At 40.2% G+C, this 26914-nt stretch overlaps 2 protein-coding genes across 5 annotated transcripts; one reads left to right on the top strand and one right to left on the bottom strand.

Annotated features, from left to right (window-relative positions):
• Positions 1-1597: 1597 nt before the first annotated feature.
• gabpa (GA binding protein transcription factor subunit alpha) lies at positions 1598-26368 on the bottom strand. 4 transcript variants are annotated; one of them, XM_049594192.1, is made up of 10 exons: positions 26257-26368; positions 5857-5956; positions 5618-5762; positions 5415-5499; positions 5086-5310; positions 4802-4996; positions 4617-4673; positions 3182-3307; positions 2761-2953; positions 1598-2352 (listed from the first exon to the last, which is right to left on the bottom strand). In XM_049594192.1, the coding sequence occupies exons 2-10, from the start codon at positions 5931-5933 to the stop codon at positions 2130-2132; spliced, it is 1326 nt and encodes a 441-aa protein (XP_049450149.1). In that variant the 5' UTR covers positions 5934-5956; positions 26257-26368; the 3' UTR covers positions 1598-2129. The 4 variants fall into 4 exon arrangements, with proteins under 4 accessions (XP_049450149.1, XP_049450146.1, XP_049450147.1 ...); XM_049594189.1 differs by lacking the exon at positions 26257-26368 and adding an exon at positions 8676-9022; XM_049594190.1 differs by lacking the exon at positions 26257-26368 and adding an exon at positions 8279-8658.
• On the top strand, positions 11347-18377 carry u2af1 (U2 small nuclear RNA auxiliary factor 1). Its single transcript, XM_049594194.1, has 8 exons — positions 11347-11424; positions 13521-13608; positions 14097-14163; positions 14896-14945; positions 15613-15711; positions 15840-15973; positions 16565-16657; positions 17218-18377. The coding sequence occupies exons 1-8, from the start codon at positions 11381-11383 to the stop codon at positions 17345-17347; spliced, it is 705 nt and encodes a 234-aa protein (XP_049450151.1). The 5' UTR covers positions 11347-11380; the 3' UTR covers positions 17348-18377.
• Positions 26369-26914: the final 546 nt, after the last annotated feature.

Below are 26914 nucleotides of genomic sequence, written 5' to 3'. Positions count from 1 at the left end.
AAATACTCTTCCACATATTTCTAGTTGGTCATAGTGGTAACAGAGGGATTACAGGGTTCCACACATTGTCACCACTGAATTTTCAAAACTTTTCCATTATACTTTACTCGATTTCTGTGACGTAATCTAATTTATTGATTAGGCCTAAATAGTCACACAGCCACACATTACTAAACACACTTCCTGGGTATTTGCAAGCTGCAAATATGGCTGCCAACTTGCAACATGCCAACAGACCAGGGGTCTCATTTATAGAACGATGTGTAGGATCCATACTAAAAATATACACATGGACAAGAGCCAAAAAAAACCTACAATCAGACTTCCACCTCACCATCTGCATTGCCAGTTTCCTATCTCCAAAATGTTGTTAAGTATGGGTCAACGTTTCACCCATCAAGTCTGTTCTTATAGACCCCAACTTTTGCGTAGGAAGTAGTGCATGCCTCTTTCAGGACTCGTTTTGTGCGTATGCAAAGTCTATTAAAATAGACCTCAGACCAGAAAATACGAGTACCCTGCAAAATGTTTTTTTGGGGGGTGAGAAAACCAATAATCCCTAATGCAGTTTCACCTGTATTTGAATTATAATTTTGTTTTATGAGTTCCTCTGCGTTTATTTATTAAGTGTGTTTTATGGACATGTCTAATAATTGTTTCGCGACTGTTATGGAAGGAAGTTGTGCTTCAACAATTCCAAAAAGTATGAAAAGGTAAAGTGTCCCAAATTTCCAAGAAAAGAACAACAAAATACCCACATTTCATCTGTTAAACTGGCTCACATCACAGTAAATCTACACTTACATGTTTAATCACAGAGCCTTCATCAGAGCTTTCTGGCATTTTCCTGTTTCTCTCCTTAAGTGACGGTCACATAAGGAGCGCACGTGATGCTGGTCCCGTCTTTGTGTATCTGATACTAGTGATTCAATATTTTAAATTAGTAATACAAGCAACGTATTTTACGTATATTAGGACATGTTTGGGGATTTTTCTTAGTGTATCTGAAACAGTAGCCAAAACCATGTAAACTCAAAACTTAACCAAAACACACTCTTAATTCCAAATCAACTCCAGACCTGGAAAACTGCTTTCTTAATTTCATAACTTTTCCAGGAATTTCATGACTGTGGGAACCCTGGTATTATTTCTAATTCTGTACATTGTTTTAAAGAAAATCCTGCATCTTTTAAAGGTCTTGAGGTGTGTCAAATACACATTTACTAATTAAAAAGCCTTATCAGATTGTCTTAAATTCAGAATGAATGGGTCCTACTTGTTTTGGGAAACACTATTCAACGGTAAAACAGACTTGACACCGCACCTGTATGCTTGCAATGCCCCTATTATTGCACACTATGCATTCAGATCATTCTGTATAGAGTGCTAAGCACATAGAGTATCAGCGTCATTTTACCTCACTTCATTTTTAACTCACATCAATGTGAAAGAGTCACTTTCCATTGAAAGGTTGGTCTTCAATTTTAATTTAAAGTGTGCCTTTAAAAGTCTTAAATTGAATTTTTTCATGCCTGTAGACACCCTGATAAATATTTACTTTCCAAGTCTGAGAGATGAAGAGACTGAATCACAGATGTTAAGAAAAATGCTTGCCACTTTATTCCCTCTAGTGGACAAAAAAGGGTCCAACAATTCAGGGAACAAACACTAAATAAAATACAAAACAGATCCTCTATAAATGGAAAATATGAAAATACACTTGTCCTTGTGGCTATCAAAAACATGAAGTACCGGTATATACAGTGGAAATGATCCTAAACTACAGACGAGGAACACATTACACAAAGCTCACAGCTCAGTCAGACATTCAAGCATTCAGTCACATGCACACAACAACAGCACATCTCAGTAATCACACAGACATTTGTCTCCTCATCCTGAACACACGTCTCTTGGTTAGAGTTAAAGAAAAGATAAAATTTTTAACCTGCCTCAGTCTAACTTGTAAAGACAATAACAAAGTTGTTAATCCGTACTGATTGGGGATCAGTCTTGCATTCCTGTGCCTGATAAACACAGCTGTGTCAAAAGAAGAGAACAGAGTTGATTTCCAATCAGCGGTGGAGAGCAAACTTTGGCAGCTGGACGGCGCTTTGCCACAGCCTCCTTCAACTGTCTTTGTCTAGTGTTGTGGTGGCCAGCGTCACTGTAGTGATGGGCTGACCGATGCCGTGCATCTGCATGCGGGCCAGTTTCTTCTGTTCGCACTCGGTCACCAGGTTGTTGAGCTCAGCAGCGCTGTAGCCGATCAGAGTTCTCAGGTCACACACAAACTTGTAGACAAAGCGCTTGCCCTGCACCTTGCTGATCATGTCCCCATCGTAGTAATACCTAAATGAGAACATGAATGTCAGAATCTCACGAATAAAACCACACAGGTTAAGAGTGAAGCAAACCATGCCATGTTTTCAATGCCTCTGTCAGAACAGATCTGCACTGGGTCAAGTACTTGCAAAAAAGGTGAAAACTCATCATGTTAACAGCTTTATAGTGTCTTCTGTGGCCCTGGAGGAGCTTTGTCATCATTATCATCATCTCAGTCTTTTTTTTAACAGAAAGACCCCCCTTGTTTATCAAGTAGTTGCATTAAGGGAAATGTAGGATCTAGTGTGTCAGGATCATATTCCCCCCTAGGGACTACAAGTCAGGATGTGGCTGCGACCATTTCTTCATCCGTCACCAACTCTATGGAAGTGTAATGCTGAGCCACTGGAGTACCCTTCAAAAACAGAAACAAACCTCAGGGCTCTGCTGAGTTTCTCGTAGTTCATCGTAGGCTTGTTCTTGCGCTGGCCCCATTTCTGGGCCACAAGCTCCGGCTGGTTGAGTTTGAACTCGCCATCCTCGCCCACCCAGGAGATGCAGTCCCGTGCGTCCTTGTCTGTCAGCAGCTCCAGCAGGAACTGCCACAACTGGATCTGACCATTGTTTCCTGGCACCACAGAAACACAGCATTCAATTTAGTTTCATTTTTGGAGCAATTTCATATTCAATTATTTTCATTATTCTTGCACAAAGGCTGTGTCGTAGTGGCCGAGGGTCTGATTCCAACCCATCACCCTTTGCCTTTTTCAGCACTTTCAGGCTATCTGAACAGAGGCCTGGAAGCTGTCTACATACGAGCTACATACAGAGCCCATGTGTGTAGTGTGTATAGTACCTGTGCGGTTGCCAGGCGAGCTGCGCTCCTCTCCTCCTGAAATTCGGGGAGCTCTAGGGCCACGGTTCTGCTTCAACACTTTAATGGCAGTGGGTGTGCTCACTTGGGCCGGGATTATCTGCACAGCTGCAGACACAGACAGGAAGGTTAGAGATAAACAGAATATTGTTCATCAGAACAACTGCTGGTGTTTAAATGATCCGACATCGATTCATAAAATCCTGAGATTAGTCTTTTAATGTATGCCTTTGACCGAAGACGTGTGAAGCTTTAACCCGGTTAGTCTTGTGTGGCCGCACTTTGGTTCTTCGCACGAGATGTGGCCAGATGAGAGGCTAGTGAACCTCGGTTTATTCAAACATACCGGGAGCTGCTCCACTGAAGGCACGGCCAAGCCTAAGGCAGATACCTAGTGCATTTCAGTTAAAAACTATGAATACAGAGAAGAGCAGGACAAAAGCAAAGCCATATGCACATACTTGGCTTATCACCTGCTACTGTATGGATACTAATACAGATAGCCTATAGTTAGCCTGGTTAGGTACCAGAACTGTGTTGTAGAGGCCTGTCCAAGGGTGTCGAACACACTGGACCAAAAGTCAGTTAGCCTGAGGCATGTCTAAAACATGTGTAAATGGTCAGCTGGGGATTTCATACATCTATTATACGCATCACTTTGATCAGGGTATTTTCTAGCCAATTTGGTGTTGGTAAGTGTGCCATCTGGAGGACCCTGCAATGCAATAGTCCCGTGTCTGGCACATAGTGATAAGGAGTGCATAAAGGCAAGAATATCGCTCCAGTGGCTGTCAGAAATGTGAACACCCAAGTCTTGTTCTCAGGAGTCTTCGAGAAGTGCAGTGGGACCGGGGGTTTTTCCATAAATAATTGATATTAACCGTTTTTGATCAAAGTCTAAGGTGAGAAATTGGTCAATTTGTGATTGAGAAAATGGGGAGACTGTTTTGGGGTGTCAATTCTAAGTGAAAACTTTGGTATCTTTAAATATACACCAGGTTGGAGGGTTTCTTGTACAATTTACAGCATGAATCCTCTGAGAAATCCTTTCATATCTGAGAAAAACTGGTATTATAACTGATATATTCCTAATAAAATTGATACTGGAACAAATCGAAATGGAAATCAATTAGAACTGGGAGCTTTGAGAAATTCTGGGAAGCCCTGGTTCTTAATAAAGCTATTCCATCTGCAAGAAAAGGACATGAAAAGGACATTTTTCTCCCTTTGAATGAACTGTCTGCTGCCCTGCAGGCTAGTAAAGGGGTTCTCTGTGTTGTGTCCCATCAGATCAGATAACTTGAGTGACTCATGACTGGCCAATTCCAGTCTTCAGCTGACTGCATGTAAGGGTATGGTCATGTTTCGGGGAAACCTTTAATTACCCCTCTGGCAGATTTTTCAGTAAAACACTTACGTTGATCGATGGTGACAGTGGCGTCCCCTCCGGACTGGTCCTGGCTTGCCAACACATCTGAATGAAGCACAAAGGATTAAGACAAAATCTGCATCAAATTCACCAGACCCGCGTACAAATCAGATGTAACTTTGGCCTTCATTTGACTCCTTAAAACACCGTCACAGCGACTCTCTCTGACTTACATTTACGCAGGAGCTCCAGGTGACTCCAGAGTATCTCTCCATTGGGCACTTTCTGTAGGAACTCCTCCTGGCTGAATGAGCAGAGATCTCGACCTGGAATGTGAATGCTGCCTATTTCCATCTCATCGATGTTAAACTCCTTCATCACCCACACAGCCCAGTGGATCACCTGATCAGCTGTCCAGAGCACAGGATCTGAAGAGAGCGAGAGAAACTGTGTTTATTCTCACCACATTAAGGATTGTCTTCCGCACAGAAATGTATCTCATCAAAGTGTTTCTCACCGTATGGTATGCCCAGCCGGACTTGCTCTTTGCGGTAGCCTTCAAGTGCTGCAGCCCAGCGTGTAACCTGCTCGGAGGTCTCATCAGAAAGGCCAGATCGCTCCACAGCGATGAGCTGACCCTCCTCCACCAGTGCTCCCTCCTCTCCTGCTGCATCTGGATCAATCACCACCTCCACTGTTTCTACTGGCTTCACAATTTCCAAAATGTTTAGCTTCTCCTCACCTGGACGAGAGGAAAGAACACAAATTAGTGAGGCTGATGTAGGAATGTGCAAATGTCAACACCGACACAGACATGTTCTGATCTTTGAGGCATTTTATTAGTACCTGGTTTGGTTATAATTTGCAGGCTGAGCTGCACGGTGCCATCTGTCTTTACGCCTTGATCGAAGAGGCTGTGGTCAGGGTGAAGCTGAGAACAAAACAACACGTAAGCTGAATCAGAAGTGAAGAAGGACATACTTTGTTGTTCAAGGGATAGCTCTCAGACTGTTTTAATGGCAACAGCAACAAGAAATGCACATTGTTACCTGGATGTCCTGCAAGCAGATGTCATATGCGTCCAGTGATATTTGAATACGAGGCTCCAAGAGCTTCTTCAAATTGCCAATGGGCTCATTGATGTCGATGTCTTGTTGAATCAGATCTGATGCAGTGATGGTCTGCTCCTCGACCCTACGTGTAAAAGGAAAGTGAGGTCAAATAACTGTAAATGTGTGTATGCTGCATGCAGAGGGTATGCAATTCAAATCACCATCATCTTGCTTACCCTTCCTCCAGGCACGCCTGTTTCTCCCGTTCATCGATCTCGATCTCTATCATCTCTTCTGTTTCACTTTTAGACATTCTGTTCGACGCAGAGAGCCAAACTGTGGGAAAGTAATGAAAGAGTGTTGGAAGAGAAACACTTAACAATATATTCATAAAGGCAGTAATGCTGAAACAATCATTAAAATAATCAACAATCTTGTCAATCAGCTGATCATTTAAGTTATTTATCAAGCAACAATGCCCAAGTCTCTGGTTCCTGCCTCTCAAATGTGAAAACGTTGTGCTCTTTTCTGTTTTATATCATTGTACACTGACTATTTTTAGGTTTCAGACTGTATGTTAGAGAAGAACAACTTATTTGATGGCATCGCTTTGGGTTCTGGAAATTAGTGATGCACAATTCTCACAATTTCAGACATTTCAGAGCCCAAGTGATTAATAAAAGAAAAAAAAATTGAACATGTGATTAACTGACATTAATTCTCACTAATAAGTGCTGTAGTTGAATGAATACAGTCCAGTATCAACCAAAGTTAGCAACAGTCTCCCAGGTGCAGCACGCAACGTTTTGTTTTACTATTGTTTACAGAGTGGGTGTGCAGCGGGCAAACCCAGTGATGCTGGCGGTCCCTTATCTTCATCTACAATGGCACAGACACTTAAGCAAGAATTTCAGAGATGGGTTATCCTAAATGTTAAAGCACATTTTATATGTTTTTATATGTTTACATATGGTATTGGCCATGATATTATTTCATGTTTAAAAGTGCATAGTGCTGCTAATATTTTGTGTGGTTTTCAATATAAAACTTGGTGAAATGACTTCAGTGTGTGTATTGGTATTTTTTGGACATTTTCAGTACATTTAACAACACCACAATATAACACATAACTGTGATAATTTTGGTCACTATAATCGTGATATGAAACTTTCATACAGTTTCCTCTCTATTGTGGGTTATAATGCAACTGGATGGAGAATCTCCCCTTTATTTGACTTATTTTCAAAGGAGAGACTTTTTCACACATACGTTTATTGACAAAATCCCTTCAATTTTAGTATTAAAACATTTGTTCAACCAAAAATAATGTTCCCATTTTCATTCCTTTAAAGGTCATTCTGACTGATAATAAAAAAATATCATATAATACCATGGAACCGCAATATTTTCTGGGATGGTTATCGTACTGTAAGATCTCATACCACTGCAAACTTTAATATAAACCCCAAAATATTCAATAAAGTAAGAAAAGTGTAAACATAGGGGACCCATTATCTGTTTTGCTAGATGTTAAGTATTTCACCTTTACCTGTGATGTCCCTGCTTGTGTTAATGGTTGTCTGCTTTTTCTTATCATAAAAAATAATAAAGTATAAACATAATAAGAGTCAAAATTGTCACATTTGAAATGGCAATAAATTTCATAAATGATTTAATGATGTTGTCATTTTAACGCTGCCATGAAGATATAAAAACATACATTAAAACCATTGATTTTAACACAGTAATGTCACTAAATTGCACAAATACACTATGGCTCACTGCATTTTTTCATATATTATTCTGTAATTGAAAGGTTTAGTGGCACAAACATTTAGAAAAGCACTTTAAAAGTTGACATAATTGATGCCCAGCTGACATAGAATATTTCGGCTGCAGTGTATAAATGTGTGGCAGTGGGTTAAGGGTCCATGATGTGAATATGAAGCAGCAGTTGGGGGGTTTTCTCCTGTAAAGGCCTCTGAGCCTCGACTCCTCGTTGGCCGCCTGGAACAGTTCACTGTCTGCTCCAACTGCTAACGTTAGCCAACTCGAGGGCGAGGCTTTGGCGTCTAAAGGCCAACTGCTAGGCCATTAGTTGCCAAAAATAGTCACCAAACACATCCACACATCGTGAACACATGTTGTAAAAACGCCTAAATGTTGGATTTAAACACCTGGCCACACGTGTGGATCCACTGAAGCTGGTCCACAGTGAACCAAGTTAGCTACTGTTTTGGAAGCGAATGCTCCGCGGGGCGAGGCAGCCCATTACACAACCGTCGGTCCCGGCGTGCTAAACAACGGTTAAAATATCCTAGAAACGCATTGCGCTCCATAGCGAAAACAAATCTTTGTTAAATCACACTTTAACTCTGCGCGTAGAAAACTTTTAAAACGGAAATAGAATAAACGGAAACAAAACAGCATAGGGCAAATGGAAAGGAGCCGGAAATCCTGGCTAAGGTTTACAGCGTTACAAGACTTCCGAGAGCAGCCGCGATAAATACGACACAAGCTACACAGGGAACTAACACCACAGAGCCACTGCGATGTCGCTAATATACTCTAAAAACGCTCGGTTACACACAAACTGCTGCTATACAAAGAAGCACGGACTGAAAATGAGTTTTTAATCGTCTCTGGATGTATACGCACTGTGTGTTTGAGGTTGGACGGTGATCAGCGCCGCGGCAGCAGACAGTCTCCTCTTCACGGCTGTTAGCAACCTAGCTAACACACAACTGCTAAAACTGGGTTTGTCCAAAATAAACTAACGCTGTTTCAGTTTTTCCAGATAACCAGAAATCGCCAGGAGCAGCTGTGCTATCTTGCTAGCTGCAGTGGAAGTTGGCCAATACTCTGAGTGTGTTTTTATGACTAGCTTGAGAAGGTAGGCGTCCTCTTCCCACTAAGCTAAGTAGTCAACAACAGCTAGCTAGCTAGTGAGCCACAAAATAGCGGGAAGACCAAGCACGACAAACAGTCCCCTTACATGACCGCAGTTAAGTACACTTTCTGTAAAACAAGCACGTTTTGTGAGACATACCCATACCTTTTAAAATTCAGGCCTTGGTAGATGTTGGATTGTGTTCAACTGTGGTAGATAAAGCAGCCAAAATTCTCACAGTCGAGTCGTATCATGCAAGTTTTTGGTCAACTACACACACACTCATAGGAGGGGCGGAGACTAACTGGCAAGACAGTTACCCTGAAACAAGTATGGAAAACACTAAATGTCACTTCTCTTTATTTTAGCGTGGACTTTATTCGCTTTATCATAATTTTGGATCGTATTATTAGAGCTAATATGTGTCCAGCACATGAAGTTTAGCTTTTTAATAAACATGTTTCCCCATCAGCTTTAAATATCATGGTTAATCATCCATTTAAAATACACTCTGATTGCTTAAACAAACATATTCCCCTCAGCTTCCACTAACTCAATAACATGCTGTGTGTCCTCATGTGACCGCATTTTTATTTTGAAGTTCCCCCTGTTTCCTGTAAGATGTTTAAGTACGGAAATAAAGCCTAGGAATTAAATCAAAATATGCAGAGGCCACTATTTTGATAGCAGCTATTTTAGATACTTGCAACAGGGTGGGTTACACTGCTAGGGTGCCCAGGGGTAAAGATGAGCCGTGTGCCTCTATTCAGCCTCCCCCTACACAAACATCCCCCTAAACAGTCATATTTCCTGTGTTTAAGAATATGGACAATTTAAGCATAACATATCAAAGGTGACACAGGCTGCATGTTCAAAATCTCATTACTAGATAAACATGCAATGGCCAGTTCAGGGCTCCTATCAAGTCAGTACCTGATCCAGTGGTGTAGTGGATGAGGTGGGCGTACTACTATGTAGATGGGTGAGTTCCTGAGGAAGAAGTAGGTATACCCTCCCATATATTCCAGTGTTTTATGGCTGATAAGCAGGTGTACTGTAAAAGGCCAGAAGAAGAGGTGGGTGTACTCTCCACTATGCTACAGCACTGGTCCATCTAGGGCTGAGGGCCTAGATATGAGCTCAAAGCATTTAGCCTTTCTCCAGTTCTTTATCCAGCCTTGGTTTTTGTGTCTTTATGTATCAGGTAAAAGCTGTGTGATGGTTACATTAATGCACACTAGTATGTTTGGTCGTTTTATTTTTGCAGACTTGTAAAGAATAGTTTAGACAAACTGTGATATTCAGTGTGGCATGTTCTGTGCAATGGCAAAACCAATTGCCTGTCCAACATCAGCCTCTAAAAATTTCTTACATTATCATGAATCCTGAATGTGTTGAATCACAGATTTGCACTATTGCTGTTCTGCTGTTTAATATCTGAAGGACAAACCGATATCTGTAGATGTGATTCTGATGTTTTCCAGTCATGTTTCTAACTCTTGCTTGATTTTTTTTTTAATTAAATGCATAAAAATGTTGAGTTTACTAATAAACTTGATGAAAACAAATTGGTCTTGTTTGTGGCCTTAATGATTCCTTTTGTTTAATGTATCATTTTCATGTCTGCCATAATGTTGCTCCCAGGGGATCACTAAGATTTGTCATTTAAGACAAATTTAATGAAATGAAACGACATGTAAAAAGCCAGACTATTGTAAGCATTTAGGCTACAGAAAGACCATTTGGATCCGATGGCATCAAGTGTATATGTCATGCTTTCAAGGTCCACTGTCATCCCCCCCAGTTCTCAGGTTAAAGTTAGCTTTACATTTGCATTTATATACAATCACATTTGCTAATCCTTGAACAAAATTCACATTATTATTCACATTATATTTATTCATCCAGCAAAACATGATCACTTCAGTTTAAATCCTGATCGTAGCGAATAATTTACTGCAGGGTTAAACCAGTAGATTCAGAGGTATTGAAGGATGCTACATGTGCAGCACATAAAGAGTGTATTGTGTACGTACAGTATGAAGGCAGCTCTTGTTTCGAAAGGCACGGTCGAGACGGAAATGACCGACATTAACGAATATCCTGTTTGGGTGTCGTAACTTCAGAATAAAAGCGGTCAATTCCAAGTAGTGTTTTGAAGTGCATGTACTGGTAAAGGCACATATGAATAAGACGTGAAAAAGTTTTACACTTCACCCTTAGAGTCTGCACATAAAGACTGATAGTCAGCAGTTTTCTTTTATAACCTATGTGGTTTTAAAATTAGCTTTACAGACACAAGATGAGCTCCATGAATAGTACCATGAAACAAAAATAATTACAGTTCATTGAAAATGTGAGGGCAGAACAGGCTAGTGAGTATATATTTACCTATTTGTGTATTATTAAACTTAAAAAATATAGACTCAAAATCCAAGCACATTATAGGATTGGCTGAGTCACAGGGTCTCTATTTTTATTATTATTATTTCGGTGATAATATTAGGGTACATAATTCTAACAGGAGTAGTTTGGCATACACAATGCAAACCAGGACATTACCTAACTATGAGCTCTAAAACCAACACAGTTAAATCCTCAACTTTTGGACACAGTATCAATAAAATTTAGTTTCATTTTCTAGCACTGTTTGCTATATAAGTTTCACAAAGATAGCACCTATTTCATGCATATTGTATGTAATTACCTGATATTGTCCTAGTGTGGCTATTTCACTGTTAAAATTAATTTATGTGTGCAGGTTTTGTCAATAGCTACATGTTGGAGATTATAGATTATACATTTATGTTGAAGGACGTGGACCGGAAGTATCGCCGTTGCTGCGGGTGCTTGAACACAGGCGAGCCAAGATGGCAGAGTACCTGGCATCCATTTTTGGGACAGAGAAAGATAAGTAAGTAGTTATCGTTGTTTTATTTGATTGCTGGGCGGTTTTTGTTTGCTATATTCGCTAAAGTTCCCGTTGACTAGCAGCACGTTATAAAGCGGTGTTCGTAGACTTCAGCTTGTAGCCGGCTTTAGCAACTAGAAGCTAAGCTAGTGTTAGCATGCTAGCTAACGTTTGTAAAATACCGCGCCGTGATTGCATCTGTGTGCTGTGTTGTGTGGTGCTGGGACGGACAGAAAACAATTAAAACGAGTTACTTTTTCAGAAATAAAACAGAATAATTTCGGTTATCAAACTTTATTAAATTTAACTCCAAATCCCACCTACCCTCGTGCCAGCCAACCATAGTTAGCTACTTTGTAAAACCCATAATGGTCTTTGTTACGGTGGGAAACTCACGGATAGTCCCACCGTGCGAGCCCCTCACTTTGTTATTAACGTTAATTAACGGTTCCCTAACCGTTTAATCGCACAGTGTTAACATTATTTATCATTTTGAGCAGTAAATTCACAGTAAAGTAAATGAATGGAAGCAGGTGTGTCTCTTTTCTCTACTCTATACTGAGTGTATCACGTTACTTTAACGTTACTTTGTTCCAACTGCACTGCCTCCTAACACTCCTGCCATGCCCCTACAGACCTCAATTAAGAGAAACACAAACACGGATCTTTTACAACTAATGGAAAAGCCTTTTTTAACCTGAGATGATAGAGGATTTTCCATATTAAAGTCGTTTATATTGGTATTGCTTACCCCCTGGAGACATGATGATGTCTTTAAACATATTATAAAAACAAACACTTATTTGTTTCACTATCTATTTCTCTTAAACTCTCTGTAACACAGATAAAAATGGCCTTGTTCAACCCGGCTCAAAAGAAATAATGTGATGTACACAGAAGGGCCTGGAGCCATAAGTTGATTAATTGAATAGTGGCATTTTTTCTATAATCCATTTATCATTTTAGTCCCTTTTCAAGTATAAATTAGACTACACCCTGCTAAATTACATTTATTGAGCCAGATTGAATTTTCAGACATAGTAACAAAGTGTAAAGAGTGTTTTTATATTGACCCAAACTCAGCGGTCAGCAACCTTTATTATCAAATGAGCCAGATTAGGCAAAACCAATAATTAAAACATATTATTGGAGCCGTACATCATATTTGAGACAGCTTGTCAATAGGGATGCACTATATTGGATTTTGTTGCCGATATCCAATAGGCCGATATATAACAACTTATTTAACTGATAATTGATACTGCTATCAATATATACACTTTTTTCCCCACCCAATTTTAGAGAAAAATTAGTGGAAATTCTTCCGTCTTCTGTAGTGGAATTAACATCATATTATTCATGCATACTCTTATCGTGACGGCCCACCAGAAGATGGAGACGTGAAATAGAAAGCTTCTCAATGTAATATTCATTCATTGTGGAAAATAAGAAAAAGCATTTTTGGCTGATTCGGATAATTCATTTGAAAGCTGATATCGGCTGATACTGATGGCGTGCTGATATTATCGTGCATCCCCTATTAAATCTAATTCAGCCTTCCAACATTACCAATAGATATAAACTTTCAAACATTCGTTAATATGTTTTAAGTCAAGGTGGCTACTCTGCAGTGGGCGAGTTATGATTATTTGGTACTTGAATTTTGCAGTGTTGGTGGTGAAAGCAAACAATTCTGTCCAGGCACTATTAAATTCTCTATCATCCTTTGAGACTTCCTTTTTTGGGATTTGGGATCTATAGTTAGCTTACTAAGGATAACCCAATACCACCATTAAGGTTCCACAAAATTCATAGTAAAAGGCACAAAGCAGAAGTTGTAGACACACCATTTGGGTAGTTGACGAAATGTTTACACACTTTTTTTTTAGTCAGTGTATAGGCTACACATTTTTACAACTGGAAAAAAGGGAATCACTTTAGGCCTACAACAATAATAAATGAAACTGAAACTTATTTATTCATATAGTTTTTAGTCAAAGCTGCAGGGAGTCACAGGTGGGGGGCTAAAGAGCCACATGCAGCTCCAGGGTTGCTTAACCCTGCCCTAACTCATTTTCATTATTGTATTTTCTCCCCAGGGTCAACTGCTCTTTTTATTTCAAAATTGGTGCCTGCCGACATGGCGACCGCTGCTCCAGATTACACAATAAACCGACATTCAGCCAGGTAAGATCATACTGTTTTTTTTTCCTTGTTCTAAAATATCCTAATATAGATAAACTGATAAGGGAAGCTAATATTTTCAGTCAAATGGAAATTATGGGGAGACTTAGTTCTGTAATAGACAGGGCACATCTACCATGTAATGTTTAGCATTAGGGGAAAAAATGACTTGACTTGCTACAAGTTCGAGTCACATGTAGTGTGCATCTTTGACTCAAAGATGATTACGTTGTCTGGCTGATATTAGTAGAACTTAAAGACTTTGAGTCCTACTAATATCAGGCAGGCAACAGGACAGGGAAATATTTGAATAGGGTTTATCTGAATATCTGAATATATTTGCAGAAAGCACTGAAAACATTACTTTTTTCTGGTTATCCGTATACTCAGTCAGCATAGAATTGCTCAGGATATTTACAGTGTTTCTTTGATAGTTTTCTGTGCTCTTGACACAAACAATCCATTTCTTAATTAACATTTTTGTGTTTCAGACAATTGCCCTCCTGAACATTTACCGGAACCCTCAGAACAGTGCCCAGTCTGCTGATGGGCTGACCTGTAAGTGCTTCTATACGTTCTGACAGTTTTTAATTTGCATTGGAAGAGATGTGCAGAGTATTTTCTTTAGTGTAACTGGGAGACCACATTTATTAATTATTTATTTATATGTTAGTAAAAGCCCTAATTGTTGAGAGTTTGACTCATCAATAGGAATTTGTTTTCAAACCAAATTCTAAAAGAGGGAGGGCTTGCTTTTATGTAGAATGTAACGATTGCTCAGAAGATTATTTGGGGGAGGGGGGCGTCATGTTTATAAATTAGCTCAGGATAAAATAATTTGTTCAGGCAAAGCAGAAACTAATACTGGAATCTTATCAATATTGTAATTACAGATTAAAATAAATTTAAGGCCACCAGCCTCTAGGAGCTCTTCAGGTAGTACCTAAGTGGTAGTCCTATGATGTGATGTCAGCGTTTTAACCTGCAAGAAGTCGCACCTAAAGTCCCCTCTGTATTTGTTGTACAGTTATAAATGTAATTGTTCTCTACTGAAAGCAGGCGTTAAATTGTATTGACGAGTGATCTAACCTTAAGAAGCCTGTTTGGAGGCATCAGCGTTATGTTAGTCCACCCAAGTGACCTCATGCCACTCAATCCAGTCATTCACCCTCCTGAAAAAAGCACATTGTGTCCAGAATTTGTGTTTAACACAGAATTTACTGCAGAAATTATAATATAATATCCATGTCGTTTTGTATTCCCGTTATAATTCTCTCTTATAACCACTAGGTGCCATCAGTGACATGGAGATGCAGGAGCACTATGATGAGTTTTTTGAGGTAAGTAATGCCACTCTGAAGATATAATGCAGGTCTGCCTCAAACCATGACTACACCACTTTGCCCCAGATACATTTTCTTTGACTTCTTTGGAGGAAATAATTTAAGATTTCTCCTCATAATTAACTAAAACCTACGCAGTATGTAGCTGTTGATGACATAATAATTGGGCCACTTAAAACATGACTATAAATACTTCCTGTTGTAAAACCTCAGGCAGTCACATTAGGGCAGTGGGTCTGTTTTGCATGTAAAAGCACCAAATTATATCTTAATGTCAAACTCTTCCTTTAATGGACTGAAACTCAACATTTCAGCTAAGGGTGCTTTCACACCTGCTCTGTTTGGCTTTAAGTGTGGTTCGTTTGGGCAGGTGTGAACATGTTCCGACCTCGATCCAAACCAGCTGCAGTCACATGACACATTGTTTGGGTTAAACATGAGCATGTTACCGTCCTGGAGGATTATTAATGTGCACCTCCTCCTGTACTGCCTTAATATGCACATTCAGCACATCCAATGCATCAAAACATTGTTTTCTAGTTGGAGCCGCGCCTCGTTTTCAAACTGTATGGTTTGACTAAAATGAACAAATCAAGCGAACTCTAGGTCTGAAAGCACCCTAACACTCAACTACATGACATCACCCTTAATTTTTCTCTCGCAGGAGGTCTTCACAGAGATGGAAGAAAAGTATGGCGAGGTGGAGGAGATGAACGTATGTGACAACCTTGGGGACCATCTAGTGGGAAATGTGTATGTGAAGGTGGGTGTCAGGTCTAAAATCTGTCAGTGTTACCACTGCTGTAATGCCATGTGTTTTTAGCTTGGATCCAGAGCTGGAGATTTTTCTCTTCAAATAAACTCTGTGTGTCTCTTGATGGTCCTTTGTAGTTCCGTTATGAAGAGGACGCTGAGAAGGCTGTGATAGACCTGAATAACAGGTGGTTTAATGGACAGCCAATCCATGCTGAGCTCTCCCCCGTCACAGACTTCAGAGAAGCCTGCTGTCGCCAATATGAAATGGGGTGAGTGCTACGTGATAGGACACAGCTTGTTACACAATAAACCAATAAGAAATTGTGGGCGGGCAGACTCAGACTAGAACCTGGAAGAACAGTTGCTCATTGAAACACTTCCCCATTAATGCTTTCGATGATGGTGTACTCTTGATAAAACAAAGAGGAAGTTCAACACTGTGTTTACTTAAATCTGTAGGACATCTCTGTTCAGGGTTTCAGCCATTGCAACAATGACCCCTTTTAAAAGATATAATGTCTGGTTACTACGACCTCGCTGCACCCAGTTGTCTCCCATAAAGATAAGGGACAGGATCATTTTTATATTTTTTACTTTATACTTTCTACTACTTTTCTACATTCTTTATGCTCCCAGTTTACTCCCTGAGATAATCCAGTTATTTCTGATTCCTAAAGTATGTCGCACATCTTTGTTTTTAAGATGATGTCTCTCTCCATCAGCAAACTGTAGCTTGTATGTTGCAGCTGCTGTTTTAAACTTGTTCTCCACTGACATTCCTCCATGTCTTTTACCTCAGATGTTATTTGGCTTATTATTCTTTTCTGCTCTAACTGCGCCACGCTGTCCTCTCTCCGCAGGGAATGCACTCGTGGTGGCTTCTGTAACTTCATGCATCTGAAGCCCATCTCACGTGAACTGAGGAGAGAGCTCTATGGGCGTCGGAGGAAGAGGTATGAATATCAGTTACCTTATACACTCAGGCACTACAGTTCAGTTCAGTTAGGGACTAGATGTTGCAATCCCTGATGCACAAACTTGAGACTCTTGAGTGGGAGTAATAGTGCCGTCTGGGGGTTCAAGTGGGAGCCAAAGGATTAGATGGATAGAAAAGAGCATAGGGAAGGCAGAGCCAAGGAGAGACATCTGTGCGGACTGAGCTCTCCCTGCTGGACCGGGCCGTACAGTCTACCTCCTCCTACTCCCTCATTTTGATGAGGGAAGAAACGAACAGGAGAAAAACATACCAAACTTTAATTGAAGTGGAGTTTAACTGGTTTATTGTTGTTGCATCTACTTGCGATTGTGGGTTAAAGTTAGAGCCATGCTACGGGAGGAGGGGTAGCGGTGTAGGGAGGGTGTTTCGATGATAGGGGATGATAGAGGGCTAATTGGCAACACCTGGCGCCCCCCTCTGCTTTTAATCCCTAGTACCCTGCTGTTGTGAGTGGTGAACATGAACGTCTGGGTGTTCTCACAGTAATTCATAATCACTCCTCCTGCACTCCCACAGCCGCCACAGGTCCCGGTCTCGATCGAGAGAGAGGCGATCTCGCTCGAGGGACAGAGGGCGAGGAGGTGGAGGTGGCCGTGACCACGAGAGACGTCGCTCCCGAGACAGAGAGCGTTCAGGACGGTTCTGAACCACAAGCCATGACTACTTGTCCTTCCCTCCCTTCTGGTATCCATCCCCAGTTTTTTTTTTTTTTTTTTTTTTTAAAGTTTGTACCCTTCCAGGTCTATTCAAGGACTGACTGAGAGGTACCTGATTTTGAAGCTGTGACAGCATTGATGAACTTGTCTGTTCTTGATTTCTGAAAATGACTTTCACCTCATTAAATTTAACATTTTTACTTAACATGACTGATGAATCATACTTACTACATAGCATTAATAATGTTTTTATGTGCTGCCTTCCTGTTGGAAATACAGTAAGAACTAAATGTTATTAAACCAAACGTGTAGTTAGTTATTCAGCTCATTTCATTGCTCTGAGGTCGCAGTTTCAGATGAAAGCCCTGCATCAGAGTTCCTTTGACAGTCCTTTAAAACAGAAGGCAGCAAAAAGATCTTTTTCTGTTGGTCTTCGCTCTTTTGAAAAACACCTGATAATTTGTTTTGAGAACAGCCAGAGTAGATTCAAACAAAGTCCTTAAATCAGAACATGTTCACTTAACACTGAGTGAGCTCATATCATTTCTGCAGCGAGTTTTTTTTTTTTTTTTACTGTACAGATTTCCAGATGGGTCAGTGTATGTGTAACTTTTGGGTTTTGTACGTCAGAAATCATTCTGCCCTGGCTACGGTTGTGTTTTATAGTATTGTGCACAGGGCAATATAATCTGCTGAAGCTTAACTTTGTGCTGTGGTCCTGGATGTTTTGTGCCATTTAAGATGGTGCTCAAGTAATGAAATACATTAACTTAAGTACAGTTTTTGAGTTTCTTGTAATTTGTTGTTGTTATTTGTTGGACAGTGGCCCAGGTGATGACCTTCAGTTTAATCAGTGAGAAACCAGGAACCCTGGAAGTACACACAAAACACACACAAACCCTGACAGAGGCCCACAGGCTGTCACTAAAGAGATGTTAAAGGGGAACAATGCTTGTTTTCAAAATTCACGCGTTATTCCTGTGGTTTGAGACAGTCCAAAAATATTTGTTAACATAAACGTTAACGTAAAGTCAGGAGCTGCTCCATTAATAATGAACTATGAAAGATGTTCTAGATGGCACAGAGCACCCAGGGGAATGTTCTGAGTATATGGGAACATTTTCTATTCAGAACATAGAACACTACAACAGAATAAAGCTAATTTGGGTATAAAAATACAAACATTTTATGAGTCCACAAATCAGGCTCCAAATGACTGTCTATGGAGCAGCTTCAGGCGTAATAAATGGTAAATGGACTGCAGTCTTCTGACCACTCAAAGCGCATTTACACAACATGTCACGTTCACGTGCAGGTGGCCGAGGCTGCTGCCTGCTGCTCAGCGACCATTCACACGCTCTCACACACCAATGGGGCAGCTATCAGGAGCAATTCAAGGTTTCATATCTTACGCAAGGCTGCTTCGACATGTGGAGTGGAGGAGCCGGGGATTGAGCTGCCAATATTGCGATTGGAGGACGACTCACTACCTCTGAGCCCCAGCTGCCCTAGATATACCCTATGACATCACAAGTTTGAGACTTCTTTGGTTTCTGGCGTTGAGAGCTCATACTCCCAAATATTGACTGAACTTTAATAGACCACGGAAATACACACTGGGATTCTTAATTAAAGTGATGTTACCCTTTAAAATATAGTAATATAAATTGGTGGAAGACAGTGCTGACGGTACTATCTACCTGCGTACCTACCTACCTATCTAGAAGCACAATGGTTGACATGTCTGCTGAGTGTGGCAGCCTTGCAAGAACGTGGACGTTTTCAGCAAGGCAGACAAATGGCATGACATTGGGTCTCAGGATCTCGTCGCAATATCTCTGTGCATTCAAACAGCCATCAATAAAATGCACCTGTGTTCCTTGTCTGTAGCTCATGCCAGCCCAGAGTCGTAAAATAAAGACAGTGCAGGCAGTGCAGTTGCTCTCTGGCCTGGGAGGTGGGGGGCCCATAGAGAAAGCGGGCCCTCCAACAATGAGTTGGGTAGAGAATGGGCCCTTATGTGTGATTGCTGTCTTGAAAATATTCCTATGTTCAAAGAAGAACTCACATAACATTCAAAAAGGTGCCATTTGCCATATATGCTCTTGAAAAAGGCAAATAAATAAACTATAAAATGAGTAAATTAAATGAATAATTTCTTATTTTCTTTGGATTTTTTGTTACATACAGATACAATGATGATTGCTGGGTAACATATACTGTATGTTGCTGTTTTGAGACTGAACATGTGACCAGACAATAGCGTGCAATGGGGCCCGTTGTAACTACCTTACGCCACTGTGCCAACCCATACCATAACCCCACTGCCACCATGGGACACTGTGTCCACAACATTGGTTTTAGCAAGCTGCCTGCACACACACACCATATATAAACTGTCTGCCATCTGCTTGGTACAGAGTAAACTGGGACTAATCTGTGGAGAAATCTAGAAGTAGTGTGTCTTAAAACACACATAATACAAACAGAAGACTGTTTTTCCAAATTATTCTGCTGATGGAGGAAAGTTTTTTTTTCTCTGTGCTCACCTTAAATCTGAGTTCAAGTGTTTGTATGAGAGTGGTTTTCTGACAAAACTAGTTTTGACGTCAATCACGGTTCGAGTTTCAAATTACGCAAGTGTGATGTGGAAACTTTAAAGAGTAGCAAGAGACACACATATTTCTATTCTAGATAGATGAATTGTACATGTCTTATCAGAAGTAAATGGTGTATCACAGAAGAGAAATCTTTCATATTAAAAAGACAAATCACTTGTTTGTTCTGTTATGTCCTCACGTGGCTTGTTGTTACCACATGTAGTGTCTCAATAGATCAGAAGGAGGCAGTACTGACACACAGGCTGTGCACTGGATGTGATGCATCAACAGCTCTACAGAAACACACTGTCCTGTATATTCACTTCCTCATGAGAACATTGAGTTCAGTTGAGCTTAAAGGGCCACGCTGTCTTCAGTCAGTGATACCATTAATTCTGCATTCAAGTGCAGCTCGATGCTTCGGGTAGGGTAAAATAAATTTTCTTTTATCCTTGATATTTTCCAAATTGAACACATAAACGACACAATAATATTTGGTTGGTACAATAATATAGAATATACAAAACCAAGACAAGACAAATACCAAAAACAACCACGCCACTAAGAATATAAAATAAATTCATATTAAAAATATCAAAATATGTGCATTATGATACAAATAACATGGTTGTTAGTTGGACAACTGTCTGTAACAATATTAAAAGGCTTAATGTGAAACCAGTTAAAGAGGCAAAACACTATATGCCAACATCAAAAGCAAATTTTAATTCGTGAAAATGTGATTTAATCTTTAACCTAATTTAGCTTAATCATCTGAGGATATTTGTTAGAAGGAAACACATATACAGCATGTCCTCATAACATGATTGGATTAATATTAATTTATTTTTTTCTGACTAATATTAGAGGATAAGTTGAGCCACATGTAGTTGATGTCATCCCGTTTATTTTTCTGCAACTGTTTTGGCACATGTTTCTGATTTTACACCAAGTGATAGTTTTGTTCTGTATTTAACTTTTTAGGCACCTGGCTGTCCAAAATCTAAGTAATTCAGTGTCCTTTACATAATAAAGAGCCTGTCTTTTGGCAATATTTAACATTTTTTACAGTAAAGCTTTCTTTTTTCTTAAATATGCTGTTTTCACATTAAACCCTGTAGTATATCAATCTTTTAAAAGTTATTATGACATTCATAAATTGTTTGTTAAAGACTTTAAAGTTAGACTTTTGAAAACAGAAAAAACAAAAATATTCCCTTTTATGATGAAAATGAAATCCATAAACCGTAATGTTGTGTTCACACCAGGTGCAAATAAAACAATATGCACAATTGAATTACATGTAAAGTCAATGTAAAGGTCCAGTGTGTAGGATTTAGGGTCATCTATTGGCACTAACTATGTTTTCATTAGTTTATTATCACCTGAAAATAAGAATAATTTTGTTTTTGTCACCTTAGAATGACCCGTTTATCTACATACAGATATTGGCCAGGGAAGTTGTCCCACACACTTTGCACACAGGAGGAGTTTCAATTCTGCAGCATCACCATTAGATGACACTAAATCCTACACACTGGACCTTTACAAATATATCACTGCATATGTGTTTTGCTTAGGTTTTATATGACAAAAACTCCAGCAAATAATACCATCACTGAGTGTTATGTTATTTCCCTTTTTTCTTTGAGAGTGCATTGGTTTACCCTTACTGCCCTTACTGCATTATATACTTTCAAATCCCAGGTTGCTGTTTCAAGACGACTTTTTTCCCCTCTCACAAAAAAATGGGTGACTCCTAATTTTTTTTTTTTTTTGTCGCACCATCATTTGCGACCACATCACAAGAATGAATGTTGGCATTGTTATTATGTAGCAGACATATGTATTTACATTTCTGTACGTTTCAACAAAGCTGTAGTTAACATGTGGTAATGTTTAGACACAAAAAACCACTTGGTCATGATCCGGAAAAGATGATTTTGGTGCTCCAATTGCAGCTGGAAACACAGCGATGGCTCACTAAAACACAGCCAGTGGTGTTGTTTGTTGGTCTGGAACAGTTGCCTGATAATTTTTCAACCTGTTACACTCCATTTCCATTTTTAGTCAGACATTGCAACCACTGTAACTGATTTCCTCAGGAGGAGGGTTCAGTTTCTTCCTAACCAATCACTAGAGACAACGTGTCTGCCTGAATCTAATGCCATTTTAAGTCCACACTGATGCGTAGCCAACAAACCTGTTTTGGGTTTACACAGTGAAGCAAAAGTAAAACAAACTATGAGGTTTGGGCAATATTAAGAAGACATGCTGATTTACAACAGCTTTGATAGCATCATCTATCTTGTCTACAGTGCTCGCCATTGTTGTTATTAGTCCCCACTGGTTCCAGAACAAGGGCTTGACAATAGTGTATGTCTCCCTGCGGCACTTGTTGGTCATTCTTTATTATAACTGAGAAGCCGTTGTTTCATATCATGATGCCAGACAAAGCAGTCACCTCAAACTCAGTGATGTGGGTGGATTCAAAGGTCTCGTCCAGCTGTGACGCCCAGGTCTCACATCATCCGCCATCACCTTCACCACACAATGACAAGGTCACCTTATATAACCTACACGTAATCTGAACTACAGAAACATTGATATGATACGTATGAATTATACAAATGCAATGTATCTCTGGTTTGCAGAAACGTACAACGCCAACATTTTCTTGTGGCGACTGGGCTGTCATTCCTGACGAGGAAAAAAATGGAAAGCGTTTCAAGTGACTCAACAGCTCCAGTGTCACTGAATATTGACTTCACGTGGAGGTGACACTCAGTGTGCTGAACCAGAAACTGTAACCATCAGCTTCATTATTAAACAGGGCCGCTCCACAGGGGCAAACTAGTCATACAGCACAACCAATATAACATGACGGAAAGCCACAGACAGCGCATCATACTGTCCTTGACTGTCCTCTGCATGTGGTCACCTGATCTGTCAACATCAGCTGGCCAAGACGTCACTGCAGGATGATGCTGGTCTCCATCAGTCATCGACACAAAACTGCATTTATAAAGTACCTCAGTCTAGATTTTCAGAAACAGTGTCATCAGGTGTCTTTGCATAGCGTTATAATTTCATTTGTATTAGATATTTTATTCTCCTTTTTCTTCACTAATGCTGTAACTCTGTCATTCATGTATTAACCTTTTTCACTCCTGTATTTATACGTTATTTATGATGTGTGGTTTTTTATTTAGCCCTGTCCTGTTTATTTTTATTTATTGCTTCTGCAGCAAAACCCACTGCCCCTCAGGGACAAATAAAGGTCTTGACTCTTGAATCTATTAACTTGCCTCCTGTGTGCAACATTCAGTCATGGGAAACGACCTTCAGCTGTAATCAATATTTTTAGGTGAACAATAGATCACATGACCACTTGTATGGGAACAGGGTTGCCCAGAAAGCTATTTTGTACTCCCTCAATATTCAGCATTAATCTGACTCCTTAACACAGTGGATGCTGACTGAACTGCTGCTCCATGTTGGCGTTCATGTCAACCAGTGACGGACAGTGAACACAACAGCTGTGTGCTCGGCTCAGGAGCCATAAAGAAGGTGTGGTTGTTCTGTATCCTGTTAACATCATGCACAGATTTCATTTACACGTAAATAATGATTTTTTTTTTTTTTTTGGCCACTTAGAGGCAGCAGGAGCAAGTTCTGAACTTTGGTGCTGAGCAGGTGGTGTGTAGTGGGGTCAACTGCTATGAGAGCAGTGAGACTCAACCAAAGTACCACAACTGTCCCATAATTAAAGCTGCAGGACAGAAAACCAAAACAAAGAGCTGTAAAACACTTTAAAGCGTAATGAAGCTCAGGCGGCTGCAAAGTTTTGTCACTGCTAGCTCCCTTCACATCACACATCGTCATTTGATCCATTGTTGATGCGGGAATATTGATTATAGCCCTTTTGTGCAACATTTAGAGCTAGCTATGATTTCAAGTTTCGGTCGTCAACATGAAGTTGGCTGAGCCTGCTAGCAGCTGACAGTGCTAACATTAGTTAACATTAGCCCCTTTTACACAGAGATGAGGCTATAAAGCCGCTGCAAAGTCCCTTCTTTATGCCTCCTTTGCATTTTTACACACAACCAAACAGCAGCTGCAACATGCTGCTCTAGTGTGTGATTATAGACTGCATCCCCACAGTACGCAATCAAAATAGAACAAATGTGATATGTAAAACAACAGTGTCTCCCTGTAGTGTGACATAATACGTGTCTGCAGTGCTTTATAAACAATAACAATGGCATAACATAGTGTAAGATGAGCTTTATTTCGTGTGGACGCATCTAGTAGATTGTCTCGTTTTTCTCTGCTCATTATTTTACATCAACATAATTTAATGTTAACTACATTCCAGTTTGTTTAAATATATTATTTTGCTCTTTGCGTTAAATTTGGTACTATCTAATATTGTGTGCCTTAGGTGTAGGTAAAGAGAGTTATGATTAAGTTTGGCAGAGTGATGTATACATAAGATGTGAGATATTGTGGCTGATGTTCAGTTGTCATTCTGCGTTCTTTTTCGGACATCTAGGTGGATCAAGTTGCCCAGAGAAACCTGCCTTATAATAGCAACAACAATCATCTACCTTCGCTGTTACATGGCGGCTGATCTCGTCCTTTGCTCGGAGGATAAGGAGCTCCAAGGCCTCATTGTTGTCCCACTTTGTGGACATTTTCAGCTGCTATTCTTTTTCTTTGAGTTAGCTGCTAACTGCTGTCAGCTACTTTGAAAATCTCCAAAATGTGACACCCGTGATCCTATTCTAATGACTATAGAAACATCATTTTGGTGCTGGTACGACCTCTGATCCCAGCTCAGAGGCGAGACAATTGTGTCCCTCCGTTCCACAATAGTACCTAATACACATCACTGCGAAGCACGTCAAAGACACAGTGTAAGACTGGCTATTGTTTGCTGGGAGGGAAACCACACGGTGGGTGCTACGCTTCCGCGACGGCACAATCCCAATATCAGTGGTAATAACCATATAAGCGCAGTTCAAACCCGCGGTAATGAACTAACCAGTGGAATACACTCACAGGGACTCGCATGACCTGACATTCACATGTGGCCGGCACAAGTACCACAACATCGAACAGAGAAGCTTGATTACAACACACACAGAGGTATTGTGACTTCATTATGTGCTCAGGATGCCATGACTCCACTATATCTTTACATAGGACATAATGGTTTGCTGCTATATTAATTCTCTGAATGTCGCATACAGAATCTTTAAGTGCAAAAGTGCAAGTAGCAATATGGCGTTGGCCAAAATGTCAAACTCAAGACCTGTCCCTCATATATGTAAGATTTTGACGTAATGTAATGTTGCATTTTAAAAACATTAACAACACAACAATGGACATTTGCCTGTGTCAATATAAACACACACAACTGTCATATTTATCTGCAGGAAATAGGTCAAAACTGCTGCCTCATGCTCTCCTCTCATTGACCGGGTCTCCTTTCTGCTTTGTCTCGATGCAGCTTGTTTGTTTATCTGTGTCACCTTTCTGTCAATCAATCCGTCCGTCTGTCACCTCCACAGCCTGTAGGGGACGCATGAAGTCATCAGCCTGCACTGACGTCAGCTACTCCAGCTCCACAATACAGCCAACAGTCTGCAAGATGTTTACAAGTCTGTCTTTCATTCCTCAGAACTGTTGGTTATACAAGATTGCAGAGAGCCTGTGTGTTCGGTGTGTGCGTGTGTCTGTGTGTCTGAGCTTCCCTAAGTGGGTCATGTGTGTTTGCACAACCGCACGGAGGGCAAAGAAATGGGTTGAGTATGAGGGCAGGGGTTGGCATTAGTAGAGCAGATTGTTTGAGACAAGAAGCAATATTTTGTTCCAGCCCAGCAGTCATGAGGCTCTGTTGAATTTGTCGAGGTAATTAACAGTCTCGTCCAAGAGATTTGTGCCTCTTGCCCCTCTTTTGCTCTTTTTTTTTCTTTCCCCATTTGTCCACAGCTGTTATTTTCTGAATCACATGCTCAGATCCTCTGTCACTTTGTGAATCCTCTGCTTGGCTGTGTCTCCATTCATTTACAAGAACCATACTTCAAAGCTGCTTGTTCGATTTTATCAGTTATTATTTCCTGTCTGTGTAACACAAAGTTATTGCATGACCTCAAGTCAAATGACAGGAACAAGCACTTTGCTCTGAGGAAGTGAGCGCACATCCTGTTGACGTCATGATCTTATGTTCACTTTTGCAGTTTCACTCAAAGGAAAACATAAAAAAATAGTTTACTATATTGCTGGACAAATACCTGTTTGGAAGACGAGGGTCCTAACAAAGGAGACATGGAAGTCTGGGGGCTACTCAGGAAGGTGATTCAGTATTTCCTCTGAAGTTTTCTCTCCAACTCAGTCTGTTAAAGTGCCTACAGTAATAAAGCAGCGCTGGCAGCAGCTCTCGGGGGACATTGAGCGGGAAAACCCTTTCACTCAGTGACAGTAGGGGAGGCATTGACGTAAGAGATGATAAAAACAGATGGGAGGACAGGGGCTCAGAAAATGGAGCTCCTGAGTCAGAACAACAATATGTACCTCTCCCGTCATGTGGCACAAACAAACAACACCTTCGCGCATTCAGTAAAATATAAACAAGCGTACTGGTGTCAGTAAAATACCAAATATGAAAACAGTACAAGGAAAAGTCCTGCATTTCAACCCTTACTTTTGAAAAGTATGTAAGTATTATCTACATGATTTACTTAAAATATCAAACGTAAAAGTCCCCTGTCAACACTTTTTTGGGATTAAAGGTGCATTATGTAACTTTCTGCATGTTTTATACTTTTTATTGCCAATAGATGAACAGATTGTTGCGTAACTTAAAAACAGAGACCTTTGCATACTTTCTCAGTTTCCTGTAACAGCCTGAGGGCTGACTTTTATGTAAAGGACTTGGGCCAAACTTTCCAG

Source organism: Epinephelus fuscoguttatus, linkage group LG13 (assembly GCF_011397635.1).
Source record: "Epinephelus fuscoguttatus linkage group LG13, E.fuscoguttatus.final_Chr_v1".
Lineage (NCBI taxonomy): Eukaryota > Metazoa > Chordata > Actinopteri > Perciformes > Serranidae > Epinephelus > Epinephelus fuscoguttatus.
Note: the sequence above shows the minus strand (reverse complement) of the source record. Positions and strands in the feature narration are given on the sequence as shown.